A 14,081-nucleotide genomic window follows, 5' to 3' on the forward strand; every position below is an offset into this window, starting at 1 on the left:
TTCCCGAGTTTGTACGTGAGTTGTGTCAGCGTTTACGTCAAGGATGTACGTATAGAACTTCGAGCTGCGCTATGAACTTTCAGTGCCGAGCTCACAAGTTTAATCAGATGAACAAGGTCACTGTCGATTATGACAGTGAAGTGGGACGATCTCATAAGACCTTTATACTAGGGAGCAGGACTTCAACTGTGGGTTGAGGGGCATTTTCTCTCTAAGAAGCACGTCACTGGAAGTAGAGCAAGTGCCACAGCCGATACCCGGAGAGGTGGTGTTCTGTTCCTCGCTCAACAGAGCCGGACCGCGTGTACATCACGCAACATTGATTAAGGCACATAGCTACGATCACGTTCAAGCAGATAAACTATGATAACTTGAACAGTCACAACCATCAGGTGGGACACGACGCGAAACTGAAGCAGATGCTCGACGACTGCCAGCAACTTTAGAAGTACTACTCTATGAGGGCATCTACCATGCCATTGATCTGTCGCGGGTTGTCATCATAAGGGATGCCAAAGGAGGCATGCAAACTACCCAGGTGGTGGTATAGTACATATCGCACTCTTACACGAAATAATAGATTGATGTTAGGTAGTCCATTGTGGCCACTCAGCCGACGAATGAGCGCAGACTCTTGCAGGGCGTATAGCAGAAGTATGCTCAAAAGACCTTGGACAGAGTGTGGGAAACGGTATGTGATTCGAGTCCGTGCTGCCACGCCTCCACGAATCCATCTTGGTCTGCACTATTGATCTTCGAACTATGTCACAATCAAGGTGCGGAGTGTGTTGGAGGTTCGTGTGGGAATCTGCATTCTCACTCAAGCAGTCCTAAGTGTCTGTACAAAAATGTTTCAGTCCAGATGAAATACCTTGTCGTACGAAGAGTGGGGAGCATAAATGTAGGCCATGTCCTTTAAGTGCGACCTTCCTTTAATGCTGGAAAATCTAAAATTTCAAGGTCTCGTGGTTAAAAGTTTTTTCCATCATATAAATACTTGTTTTCAATGCAGAACTTCATTTGGCAGCTCACAGATTGGTATCTTAATATCCAGAAGGAAAATATAGGCTGTGTATTCATTGCGAAGGAAAAAAAAGAATTATGGATTAAGAAAACTACGGCTCACAAAAGAAGAAATAAAAACATTATTGGATCTAGTGAGAAAACACGTGATTAGAAAGTGGTAGAAGATAGGTGGTTTTCGTTATCATATACGAAACAAATATCAATTGTGACAGAATTTTTAATACTATATTTTTTGGTCAGTTCAAAAGTATCATTTGCTGATGCGCAGCGCTGTACGCCGCACTGTGCAGTGCAGTGCAGATGTTGACTATGGGACGCTTGCATAATACTGTGTACGCTGCAGTCATAATGTCACAGAATCATTCAGCACACGCCTAGCACTTTTCGAGAGCCCCGAGATGAAGCAGTGTCTCTCTGCTGCAGCAGAGGACAAAAACGTTACACAGGTATCTATCAATACTAGGCGCCGGGTAGAGCTATGATTTTCTCTGAAATAATGTAAGACGAATGGACATTTTTTTTCTCAAAGTTGCATGGGTAAAGTAACAAAGATCATAAAATATCAAGTACAGCCCTTTCCCAACATACTGTATGACGCTGGTAGTCACAGGGTTTCTTGAAATGGGCATGGACCACAATCGGGCGATCAAATGGTCCGAATAATCATGGTTAAGCAAATAGCTAACAAGAACAGTGACATTTTGACGAAATTAGTACACGGTTAATTTAGGTTGAATTTTTCGTGCTGAGGAAATTCCTTTAATTAAACAGTGTGCGGTTCTTGTTGGCATGCGCGATGCTCATCTTGCACAGCTGCTACGCATGTGCATTTTGGAAAGCCATTATCCTTTTGCAACAAATATTGCCACTCTATGCACAACTAGAAAAATGCCGAGGCTGCATGCTACATGTCGGCAATGTTTAATTTTTTTTTATGAAGTGCTACAGAAATTTAAAGTGAATTTAAGCCTTGCCTAGCACGCGCCTTCATTTCAATGAAGCAGTACGAAGAAAGAGCATGTGTGCATTAAATTGCAAGGGGTTCCTTCAGGTAAATAGTTGTACTTCCAGCCCTTCTCGCAATAATATGCGCAGCCAATTTGAATGTCGGACTCTGGTAGTACAGCATGGCTCTGAAAGAATGCGAGGTCATGTCTCGTTAATGTCAATAGCATTTCAGATCGAGAAAAATACTGGTTTGAAGCTATGGTGCCAGAATATTTACTGTATGATGTAGTTGAGGAGATGACAGAATATATGAGTGAATAATTCATCATGTCTAGGGCAATGCGCATTCCATAGCCCGAATCGGCACATGAACGACGCACGGTAATGAAATCGAAGGCATCGGACTAGCATGGTTTGCTACCGCTCTGAAAGGCTGATGATGTTGCTACGCTCACTCTATTAATAATTCCTTCCATTCCTTCGCCGGTAGTGCTTTCAGGGGCATACAGAAATAACAAATTGAAATTGTCGCTCGTAGATAACGAGTTTGTGCCATATAAGGCAATCGTGGCATGGATGCAAGAAACTCTAAATTTATGTGACTACGGAATATTGAGGATAAGTAATAGACAGCGCTTAAAGGTGAAAAGCAATACCTGGAGATTTTTGCGGGAGGGGGACGCCTGCATTACTTAAAGACATGCTATTTGGACTGACCGCGAAACATCTTTTTAACTTCCGTTTCGATTTGTATATTCCATGCATGATCGTATTGTGGTTACATCATAAATGCACATTTCTGTCGAACTGAGGCACGAGCAGGGGACATTTCTGAGCTCCTCTTTCTTTTTTGTCTCAAGGAATCGTCTGCCATTTCGCATTTCTAGTCGTGCTGCATTGCTATAATTGAGTCCGGCATTTATGCAGTTTCCGCCTCTGCTCGTATGAAGTTCAGGTGATGCACGCACATGCGGGTGTTTTGTGTTTCTAATGAAATGTAGGGGAAAGAAGAGCTGCATGTTTCGTATATACATGCATATATAATCTACCGGTTAAGTTCGCAAATACGGAGTTGTAACTGTCGATCTTGGCGTTACCAACCTAATATGTTAATAGTGCGGGCTAGTTGATGCTCCATGACGAATATTCGCGTAACACAGCTAAAGATACAACGGAGAAAAGTTGAATTAGCCCCCGTTTTTTCTCTTGCTATGTAATGCAGATATTCACACTGTTGGATGCCCGTTCAGTTCAGTTCCGTTCAGTCGTTCAGTCGTGTCCGACTATTCGCGCCCTTTGGACCATGTCACGCCACGCTTTCCGGTCTCTCACTATCTTCCTAACATCACATAACTTCATTTGCAGTGCCTCGAGGATGCTATCTAACCATCGCGTTCACTGCCTACCCCTTCTCCGGCGACCCTCAACCTTTCCCAACATCAAATCTTTCTCCAGCGGCTTCTCTCTTCTCATCAGATGACCAAAGTAGCTGAGCTTTAACTTTAGAATTTGACCCTCCAATGAGCAGTCAGGGTTTATGGTCGACAATATCTCACTGATTTGATCTTCTGGCAGTCCAAGGAACTCTCAAGAGTCTCGGCCAGCACCACAATTCAAACGCGTCAATTCTTCGGCGATCAGCCTTTTTCACAGTCCAACTCTCGCATCCATACATCACAACTGGAAAGACCATAGCACGAGTTATACGGATCTTGGTTGGCAGACTAATGTCTCTGCTCTTTACTAGGCGGTCAAGGCTAACCATGGCTGTCTTTCCCAGAAGCAGGCGTCTCCTAATTTCATCGCTGCAGTCTCCTTCCAGGGTAATCGTGGAGCCCAAGAAGAGAAAATCTGTCACAGCTTCCACTTCTTGTCCCTTGATGCTCCATTTACTGTCGGTGAAAATCTGCGCCATGTTTTTCACTGGCGTGATTTAACATTCAAGGTTACAACAATTAGGAAGTCAGTATTCAGTGCCACTTAGAAAACATGCATGGTGTCTATGTGCTAAGAACGTTTTTTTTTTCTTGGTGACGAGTGGCGCACATAAACACAAATTCACAGGAAGAAAACGAAGCCCTCTTCGTTTTCTTCCTTTGAGTGTGTTCTTAATGCGCGCCAGTCGTCATTAGGCCATGCAGTAACTAGCCGCACATAAGGGTATTCTGAACGGCTAAGGATAGGCGGACATAATAGCAGTCGTTTTGGACGAAACAGAGGACACCAAACGCTGCTATTACATATTCTGCCGCCTGCAGCGTACATAACAGCAGCAAAGTTTCGTAGGTGCACCTTTTTGATAAGGTGTGTCTTACAAACGCAAACTCGATCTCTTTTACATCTGATGACTACCTATATCTCAGGTACTTGTGGAGCTGCAAATCATGTCAATCCCGATAGCTTGAGGTTTTTCTAACAAGACTGCGCTGCCGTAATCCGCCCTTAAATTTCTTTATGCAGAGGTCTGCCTTGACGCTTACTTCCGTCTGCTCATTCGTTGAGGAACCTGAATTATTAGAACATTTCTTGCTGCTTTATTGCCGTTTCACCTTTATGAGAAAACGGTACCTAGAGAAGCCATTGCAACAACTTGAATTTTATTTGCGCAGCCAGGTCTTGTTGTTGTTTGGAGCCACCATACCAGGGTATAGGTACTAGTCTGCTTTAACAGCCTTTAAAACGTTTTATTGGAGTCTAAACGTGAGCCTTAGTGGCTAAAAATCTCACTGTGGTGATCTCATGCGGGCGTTATGAGTTCTGCTTTTTATTTCGGTGTTTCATCTTTTCGATTCTTTCTTTCTTCCTTTCTTCCTTACCCCTAGTTTTTGGCAATGTATTTATACATCTCGAAAAATCTCTGCACTCCAAATAATGGCCTATCCCCCTGTGTGGGTATGTGCCATCAATTCAGAGGACAACAACAACAGCAGCAGCCGGGCAACTATGCTCGTCCTCACCCGGCGCGCTTTTTGGTACATGGGCAGCCAACTAGCCCTTACCTTTAATCTTACAGTTTTATCCAATTATTTCGTGGTTGCTAATACGAGGTGCGTCATGCATCTCCTGGATCATAGAGTGAGATGAATAAATGCATTTTGTGTTTCAGGCGTTAAGCTCTGGTAAAAACGGTACTTGTAGGTATTGCTACGAATTATTTATTTATTACCAAGAGAGGCTCTGGTAAAAACGATACTTGTAGATATTGCTACGAATTATTTATTTATTTAAATCTCTTTTTGTTCTTTTTCGGCACCTTCCGGCATGCTGCCTTATCACTGGGATTCTAGCATGCACGCGGATTGATTCTGGTTTTTTGTTTGTCACTTTTTGTTGTCGCGTGACGACGCTTTATCATTCCCTTTGTGGCGCAAGATGCGTCGAGATGTATCTCAAAAATTACAGCCACTTGCATGTGACTCTACACTGTTTTAAGTTATGCTAGTCACAGTCCGCGCCTGTATCAAGGTGTTTCCTTGCAGCCTTTAAATTGAGCGTTGACGGGCGCGATAGGCATTCTTCGATCGACGACCGCCTAGAACTATTGCTGCTATCGCAGCCGCCGATTGCTTATTTCTTTTATGGCCGCAAGACAACCTACTTAATCGTTTATTCAAGTGATGTTCAAGCCTCCTCATCTTTTGACAACGGCATTGTCACAATTATGTGAGAAAATGTATAAAACATCTTGTACCAATAAGAGTCTTTGTCTATTCCTGTCTAGCAAATGCGTAAGTATTGATATAGTTTTATGCTGAATTTCAATACTTATGAGATGGTAATATTTCACTCACGTCGGTGGATGAGCGGGGCGCACATCCGCGGGTAAGCTTGGGCAACCGGCATGTGCCATTTTCACAAAAGCCCCCGTTCCGAATACGCTCATAAGATATGTCCGCTTGCAGTGTCTGCCATACATAAAGAAACACAATACATTGGAAAAAATCATTGTATTTCACTATGAAGCTTACAATTTGAAAAAAGGCTTTCGTTTCAGTTAAGTAGCGATTTTCTGTGGAGATATCCGATAAGATCGCAAGTTTGTTTTCTGCAATAGAGCGACGACATTGCACAGGAATTTGAAATTTAAAGCCTGGACACGTGTTTTCCTGCTCAGTACAGCAAGTCAATTATTAACCTAATGAGCTGCTTAAACATAGTATGAAATATTCTTGTACTGAAGGGGAGGGAATAAAGGATACTAATGTGAATGTTAAAAAACCAAATACAACCAATAAAAGTTTTTTCATTACGCAGTAGTAACGTTCAGCAGCTTGGATGATGAGTGCCAATTTGAAGTCATCCAATGCTCTCTTCGAGAAGTTGAGACACGAGTGTAAAGCTTTCGTTGACAATAACAAATCGAGTGTATATCCCGTCTATTGAGTAACACGTAAAACCTTAAAAAAATTCTGTTTAAAAACCCAATTTCAGATTCACAATTCACGTGATCGGCAGAGGCGGAGAGACATTTTGACACGAAAGTCGGTAAATGTTGCCTAGACGTGGAATATAAAATGCCTGAAAAATGACGCCGCGACACATATCCGCCGCGCATATTCCTACAGACTGCGAATCTATAGTCTCAGTGTACGCACAAGATGCATAAATGCTGGAGAGAACATGGGATATATATAGTTAACAGGGGTTACATTTCCTACAGTGAGACCAGCGCTCTACGGCTGCCTTCAGGTATATAGTCGCAGTGAAAATATTAATGCAGCACTACTGCAAGAAAAAGGAAGTACTCTAGTATTTTACGCTAGGAGCTTTGGCGTATGCGGAACTCGCCATGAGCTAAGCAAAATGCACGTAAGTGTAGACGAATATACAGTGAGCATGTTATAACAGCTTATGATCTAAATTAGCATCACAGCAAAATAAACGAGACATTGTTCTGAGAACAACGTAGCTGTAAACGCAAACGCTTAGTGTTTGAACCTTCCTATATATTTATGGCACATGAGAAATGGAGATTGAAAATACTTTCAGGCTGGCAATGATGTTTGCAGCGGCGGCAACTGTACGACAGACATGAGTGCGAGATATAGCGTTCTAGGCGATGTATTCATAAAGGCGAGGAGCGGATATATAAGGCTTAACGGAATTAGCTGTAGCTGCTTTCAAACAGATAATGACGAAGCGTAAGGAAAACAGAGAGCATCAAGTGAGGAGATTGGAACGAAAATGAAGCAAGGTTTTGAAACTAAGGATGCTTGCATGACCAGCGGTGGATAGAACAGAAGAACAAGAAGAACGGATGCTCGAGATCGTTCACGTGACGGTATTCAGACCAACGGCGCAACGCCACATCACCGATTAGCGTCTCCGACGAGTTCACTCCAGCTGCGCGGCTTTCTGCAGCTGGAGTACAAAGGGTCATAGTCAGGGCCTTCAGCCTCTCCGCCTGGAATATTTGTTGTTGCAGATTGGCTGTTAGGAAACAACCCCTCGACAGTAGACGTACACCGGACGACAAACCCGATTACAAGACTACCACGTAAGCGTTCTTTCTTTCTTTCTTTCTTTCTTTCTTTCTTTCTTTCTTTCTTTCTTTCTTTCTTTCTTTCTTTCTTTCTTTCTTTCTTTCTTTCTTTCTTTCTTTCTTTCTTTCTTTCTTTCTTTCTTTCTTTCTTTCTGACACCTAGCTCCAAGAACCGTATCTTAGACACAATTTGGAGGTTCAGCTGCTGCTTTGTGCACACGGACGGTTACTCCTTTTGAGTGAGTGTCATTGGTACAGTTTTCAAGCGTGCGCTCGTGGCACCAATTGCGCAGGCGATGAGCTGCAGGTGTTGCTTTGGTTCCCTTGTCTATTCGTGTATAAGTCGCTTAATAAGTTATGGTACGGTAAGCAATGCGAGGTCTAAATTTCGATAACTGCTTATGGTCAAATCAAAGGCCGTAGTTTAGGACTTGCAATGAATTTTAATCACGTTGGGATTTTAGCTCTCATATATATGCTTGATTCGGCTACGCCATAGCGGTTACCTCTGCATGTCAGCATAGGGCGAAAATTGAGGTAGCTGCTAAATTGTAGGCTCTAGGAAAGAGATCTTATGGTTCTGAATGAGCGTTCACTGTACGGCAAGCACGATCTGGAATAAGAAATGAAAAGAGTTCAACCAACAGAAGAAGACTGATCCTACCCCCCCCCCCCCCCCCCATAGATATCTCACAAAAAAGAAGTAATCTGGCGAGAACGGGAGACGGGCACCTTCCCAAACCCGTACATCTTACACAAATGGCATCTTGAAGTGCACTCTTCCAAATGTAAGAACTGTGAAGGCACAACTATCCTAAATAACATGCTCTGGGCTTGCCCAGCGCTACACAGGTTACATGGAAATAGTCATGGGAATCCTCCATTCACAGCCAGGAAGAATAAATCCAAATCATAGTCATCCGTCAAGCCCAGGCCGCCGCCGGAAGCCAATTGATTCTGGCCGATGTCTTGGGGTGTGATAGACATTGAAAGGGGGAGCTGCGTCTCATCCGATCATCCATACTCTCTCACGGGTGCAAATAAAATGGTTTGTCTCTCTTTCTTGACCGTAAGTGCCGAATTTTTCTAGGTACGCATGTAAGTGAAAGGAGACCTTTAGTGTATTCAATATGATAATCATTACCCAGCTAGCTTTTTTTTCGGGGGGGGCGGCGACAACATTTTTCAGTTATCATCAATTAAAAAACGCTGTCCTGCGGAATTTGGTCTTAGCCTATTCCAAGAGATTTCTTGTTCCGATCACTCCACAATATATCCTGCTGGTAGCATAGGTGCGATTTAACACACCGAAGCGACACAGGCTGTGACACAGAAGTGCAGGACTCCGAAATAATTTAGGGCACCTGGCGGCATCTTACGTGCTCTGACGTCGCACTGCACATGGCGCCTTTAGCGTTTCTCCTCTGCTGAAACGTGGTCGTAGCGGCCAGGTAGGAAGCGAGGTGCATCGCTTCAGTTGCCGAATGGCGGTCAGGCATTTTTCCCTTAAAGGTTATGTAACCATAATACACCATCCGTTATGTGATTACATTGCAAATAACCGACCTCAACGAATCACAAAGTCTTGATTTTTTATAAAGTTTAAACGTATATAAGGGTTCCTGGGCACAATTAGCATTTTTATTAAACTTAGATGACGTTTATTTTGCTCCGGATATGCTCCAAACTCAAATCTACCATGTGTAACCTCCACAGAAGACGGCATTTTGTAGATCTAGGCACATTTTTGAGATATCTATTTGTCGGTAGCCGTATTTACACATAATTTGAGGGTTCTTTGTGTTATTCCCGATTAAATGGGCCATAAATCGTTCCCACCCGTCCACGCGGCGCCGTTGGAGAGCAGGTTGTGTTTTTTTTTTTGAGAATGCGACGGCGGATCGGGGCATGCTGACCGGGGACATCAGTACAAAAAAGTACAAGACCCTTATCTTCTCTACATGGAGAGGCGCGTCTTCGACAAATTAATTAAACCGGGCGCTTTTGTCGGCAAATGGAACGGGCGTCCTTTTAGCCTCCCGACCACTCCTCCGAAGAAATGGTCCAGGAGCAGCTGCACCTGTCGTGTTAGGAAGCAGAGTGGGAGATGGCTTCCGTAGCTGTTCTTAAGGAAGCAATTATAGATTCAAAGGTGCTGCTTGTGACACTCGATCGTCATTAAGGCTTGGATGGCTTGGACAAGGGTGTGGTTCTCATGGGCCCAAGTTTCACAGCAGGGAGGTGGATGCCATAACGCCTGGTTGGCGACCTTGCAGCGAGGCTTACGTCTTGTGGCTGGAACCTTCTCAACAATGGACCGGAACGGCGAGGCGAACTGGAGCAGCTGCACGCCGTCTTATTGTGAGTGCACTGCGAAATATTGATTCCTTAATCGCTCTCATGAAGGCACCGGTGGATTCAAAGAAGCTGCTGCATGTGCTGGGCGATGACAATTAGGAGTATTGGCTTGCACCAGGCTTTATACGGCTGAGGTTGTAAGCTACATAGAGTGGTCGGCGCCATTGAAGGAATATAAAGGGGACATCACTGCTTCATTGAGACCAACGGGGATGGCCTGGCAATTATGCAGTGGTCTATAGTCTTCCCCAGTCAAATGCGATGAGGTGTGTGTGTGTGCGTTGTTGTTGTTGTGCCCGGCCAAAGCCGCCCAGACATTCAGCCGGACGCCAAACTTCTCCGGTGAACGCCTCCTTCACAAAATCCGGATACCGCTCTGCAAAGCACCAGTGAACTGGAGGCGAGCCGTGCCAAGGGGAGAGAAGCGACGTGTTTGAACATGAGCTGAGCATCCAGAAAGCTCGGCGCCGTGGCCCTGAAGGCGGACCCCTTCTCGCCCCACGGCATATTTGAAGCGGGGGCGCAGCAAGCTCTCCAATTGGCCCTGCGAAAGTGCTGTCGTCGGATTGGATCATTTGAGCGTCAACGGTTTCTCGGTTACGGAGACTCGAGTGCTTCCGCTCGACACTCCGAGTATGAGTTCGTCACTAGCGTCCATCGGGAGCAGTTCGCCCCCTGAGCGAGCGGACGCGGCGGAATCTCCCCGGCTGTCGCTGCGCGAGGACAGTCGCGTATGGCTTTGTTAGCTTTCGGCCCCAGAGCCGAACTCGTTGTGTCATCATTATCAGCCTGACTATACCCACTGGAGGGCGAAGGCCTCTCCCATATTTCTCCACTTAGCCCGGTTTTGTACCAGCTGTATCTACTTGACCCCTGCGAACTTAACCTCATCCGCCCACCTAATTTTCTGCCGCCCTCTGGTACGCTTTCCTTCCCTTGGAATACAGTTTGTTACCCTAAGCGGCCATTGGTTATCTTCTCTTCGCACTACATGTGCTGCCCCTGCCCATTTCTTCTTCTTTATTATCACTAGAATGTCGGTAACCTGAGTTATTTCTCTGACCCACTCTGCACGCTTCCTATCTCTTAGTGTTACCCCTACCATTTTTCGTTCCATAGCCCTCTGGGTTGTCCTCAACATAAGTAGAACTCTCTTGGTAAGCCTCCACGTTTCAGCCCCATAGGTGAGTACAGGTGAGATGCAACTGTTATATACTTTGCTCTTTAGCGATACCAGTAAGCTGCTAGTCATAATCTATGAGTGCTTGCGAAATGCGCTCCATCCCAATCTTATTCTTCTTCTTAATTCTTTTTCATGGTCCGGATCTGCGGTTACTACCTGTCCTAACTAGACATATTCGCCTACTACTTCCAGTACTTCGCTACCTAATGTAAACTGCTGTTCCTTTCCGACGCTGTTGAACATTACCGTAGTCTTCTGCATATTGATTTTCAAGCATACCTTTCTACTTTTCCTGTTTAGGTCACCAATCATTATTTGCAGTTCATCCCCCGAGTTGCTTAGCAAGGCAATGCCATCTGCAAATCGCAGATTACTGAGGCATTCTCCATCTACCCTTATCCCTAACTGCTCCCATTCCAAGTCTCTGAACACTTCCTCTAACCAAGCTGTGAATAGTAATGGGGTTATTGTGTCTCCTTGCCTAACACCTTTCATTATGGGAATTTTGTTACTTTCTTTATGCAGAACTATGGTTGCTGTGCAGCCACTATATATATATATATTCAGCACATTCACGTACGGCTCGTCTGCCCCCTGATTTCATAATACCTGCATCGCCGCCGAGGTTTCAACTAAGTGAAATGCTTTTTCGTAATCAATGAATGCTATGTATAAGGGCTAGTTATATTCCGAGCATATTTCTGCCATCTGATTGATGTTATGGATATCATCGATATTAGAGTACCGTTTCCGAAAACCTGCTTGATCCTTTGCTTGATTGCAGTCCAAGGATGTCCTGATTCTATTAGCGATTACCTTAGTAAATACTTTATACGTAACAGACAGTGAGCTGATTGGTTTGTAATTTTTAAGGTCCTTAGAGTCCTCTTTCTTATGGATGAGAATAATGTTTGCATTCTTCCATTGTTCCTGTACAGTCGATGACACCGGGCACTGTGTATACAGGGTAGCCAGCTTTTCTAACACGATATCCCCCCCCGTCCTTCAGCAAATCTGTAGTTATCTGACCCTCTCCAGCTGATTTCCCCCTTTTCATAGTTTCTACTGCTTTCTTCACCTCGTCCTTCGTCACTGGTGGAACGTCCGACTGTTTTTCCCTACCGCCAATACCCTTACGGTCCTGACTACTTTGGCTACTGTAGAGATTTGTATAGAAATACTCGGCTGCTTTGACTATCTTGTCCATATTCGTGATGACGTTGCCTTCCTTGTCCCTTATCGCATACATCTGGTTTCTCCCCATGCACAATTTCGTCTTTACTGCTTTAAGGCTTCCCCCGTTCTTTACAGCATGCTCAATTTTCTCCATGTTATACTTCCTTATATCGACCACCTTGCGCTTATTGATTAGCTTTGATATCTCGGCCAATTCAATCTGGTCTGTTGGATTGGAAGCTTTCATACTCTGGCGTTTCTTAATCAAATCTTCCGTCTCCTTAGACAGCTTACCGGTATCTTCTCTAGCTATCCTAACCGCCTACTTCTATACCGCACATTCAATAATAATATCTCTGAAATTATTGTTCATTCCTTCTAGGGTAATGTTGCCTTCCTCGTTTAGAGCTGAATATCTATTCTGTAGCGAGATCCGGAACTCTTCTGTCCTCCCACTAACCGCTAATTCGTCGATGGGTTTCTTTCTTACTAATTTGTTGCGTTCCTTCATAAAATTAGGCTAATTCGGGACCTCACCATCCTGTGGTCACTGCATCGCACTTTCCCGATTATCTCTACATCTTATATAATGGCGGGGATTGAACACATTATTAAGTCAATTTCATTTTTGGCCTCCCCGTTAGGACTTTTTCAAGTCCATTTCCGGTTCTTCCGTTTGCTGAAGAAGATATTCATGATTCTTAAGTTATTGCCCACTGCAAACTCAACTAGTAAATCCTCCCTATTATACCTGGAACCAATGCCAAAGTCACCTACTGCCTGGTCTCCTGCCTGCTTTTTCCCTACCTTGGCATTGAAGTCGCCCATTAGCGCAGGTACTGCGTCTTTACTCTTCGCATTGCCGATTCTACATCTTCGTATACGCTTTCAACTGCCTGGGCATCATAACTACATGTAGGTGCATAGGCCTGTACAACCTTCAATTTATATCGCTTATTAAGCCTAATAACGATGCCTGCCACCCTCTCATTAATACTATAGAATTCATCTATATTAGCCGCTATATACTTATTGACAAGGAAACCTACTCCTAGTTGTCGCCTCTCTGGTAAACCTCGATAACACAGTACATGCCCATACTTCAGTACAGTATATGCCTCATTCGGCCTCCTAACCTCACTAAGCCCTATTATATCCCATTTCATGCCCTCTAGTTCCTCTAACAGCACTGCTAAACTAGCTTCGCTAGCTAGGGTTCTAGCATTAAACGTGGCCAGGGTCAGTTTCCAATGGCGGCCTGTCCAGCGGAGCCAGGCTTTCTTAGCACCCCCTGCTGCGTCACAGGTCTGACCGCCGCCGTGGTCAGTTGTTCCGCAGCCGCTGGTGACTGAGGGCCGGGGTTTATGGAGCTTATCATAGGAGGTTGCGGCCAATTACTGCACCAGGGTGGCCAACTCCTGTTCTGGGGAGGGAGTGCGTTGCCGGAGGTGTTCACCGGCATCAGGTCGCGCCCCAAACCTGTTTATGCGATTCCATCGACACGCGGATTTTCTTTCTTTTAATCCGGTGGAGAATTGCGCGGCACCGGGATTTGAACCCCTGTCCTCTTGCATGCGAGGCGGATGCTCTACCGCTACGCCACTACTGCTTATGCCTCGTTGTGTAATTGCCTGTAAATAGTGTATAAAGCTTTTTCGTCATCTCACCAGCGCCGACTCCGATTCATCGCTACCACCCAGGGAGCTGACAGCCCTCGTTCACGAAACGGATGACGAGCGCTACGCAACCAACTCCTTAGCACAACCCTGTTTACGGTGGGCTACTGTGTGATAACCCCACCGGCACAACAGTGTTTGCGTGTGTGTGTGTGTACTTGTGCGCGGTTTTATGTGATGTGCTGATAGGAGAGTTGGGTAGAGCTAAAGCAGTTGGGCGGAGCGAAAAGAA

The 14,081-nt window shown here is 44.8% G+C and overlaps 1 protein-coding gene across 1 annotated transcript in view; it reads right to left on the reverse strand.

Moving 5' to 3' along the window:
- LOC146193234 (uncharacterized) overlaps positions 1–14,081 on the reverse strand; it is a 256,161-nt gene that overhangs the window by 65,157 nt on the left and 176,923 nt on the right. Inside the window, exons 5-6 of the mRNA XM_084602623.1 lie at positions 5,766–5,879; positions 2,059–2,159 (exon numbers count right to left, since the gene is read on the reverse strand). Coding sequence (XP_084458749.1) covers positions 2,059–2,159; positions 5,766–5,879 — 215 coding nt within the window. The remainder of the gene's footprint in view (positions 1–2,058; positions 2,160–5,765; positions 5,880–14,081) is intronic.

The sequence above is a fragment of the Amblyomma maculatum genome, chromosome 4, assembly GCF_055883805.1.
Source record: "Amblyomma maculatum isolate TAMU_Amacu chromosome 4, ASM5588380v1, whole genome shotgun sequence".
Lineage (NCBI taxonomy): Eukaryota > Metazoa > Arthropoda > Arachnida > Ixodida > Ixodidae > Amblyomma > Amblyomma maculatum.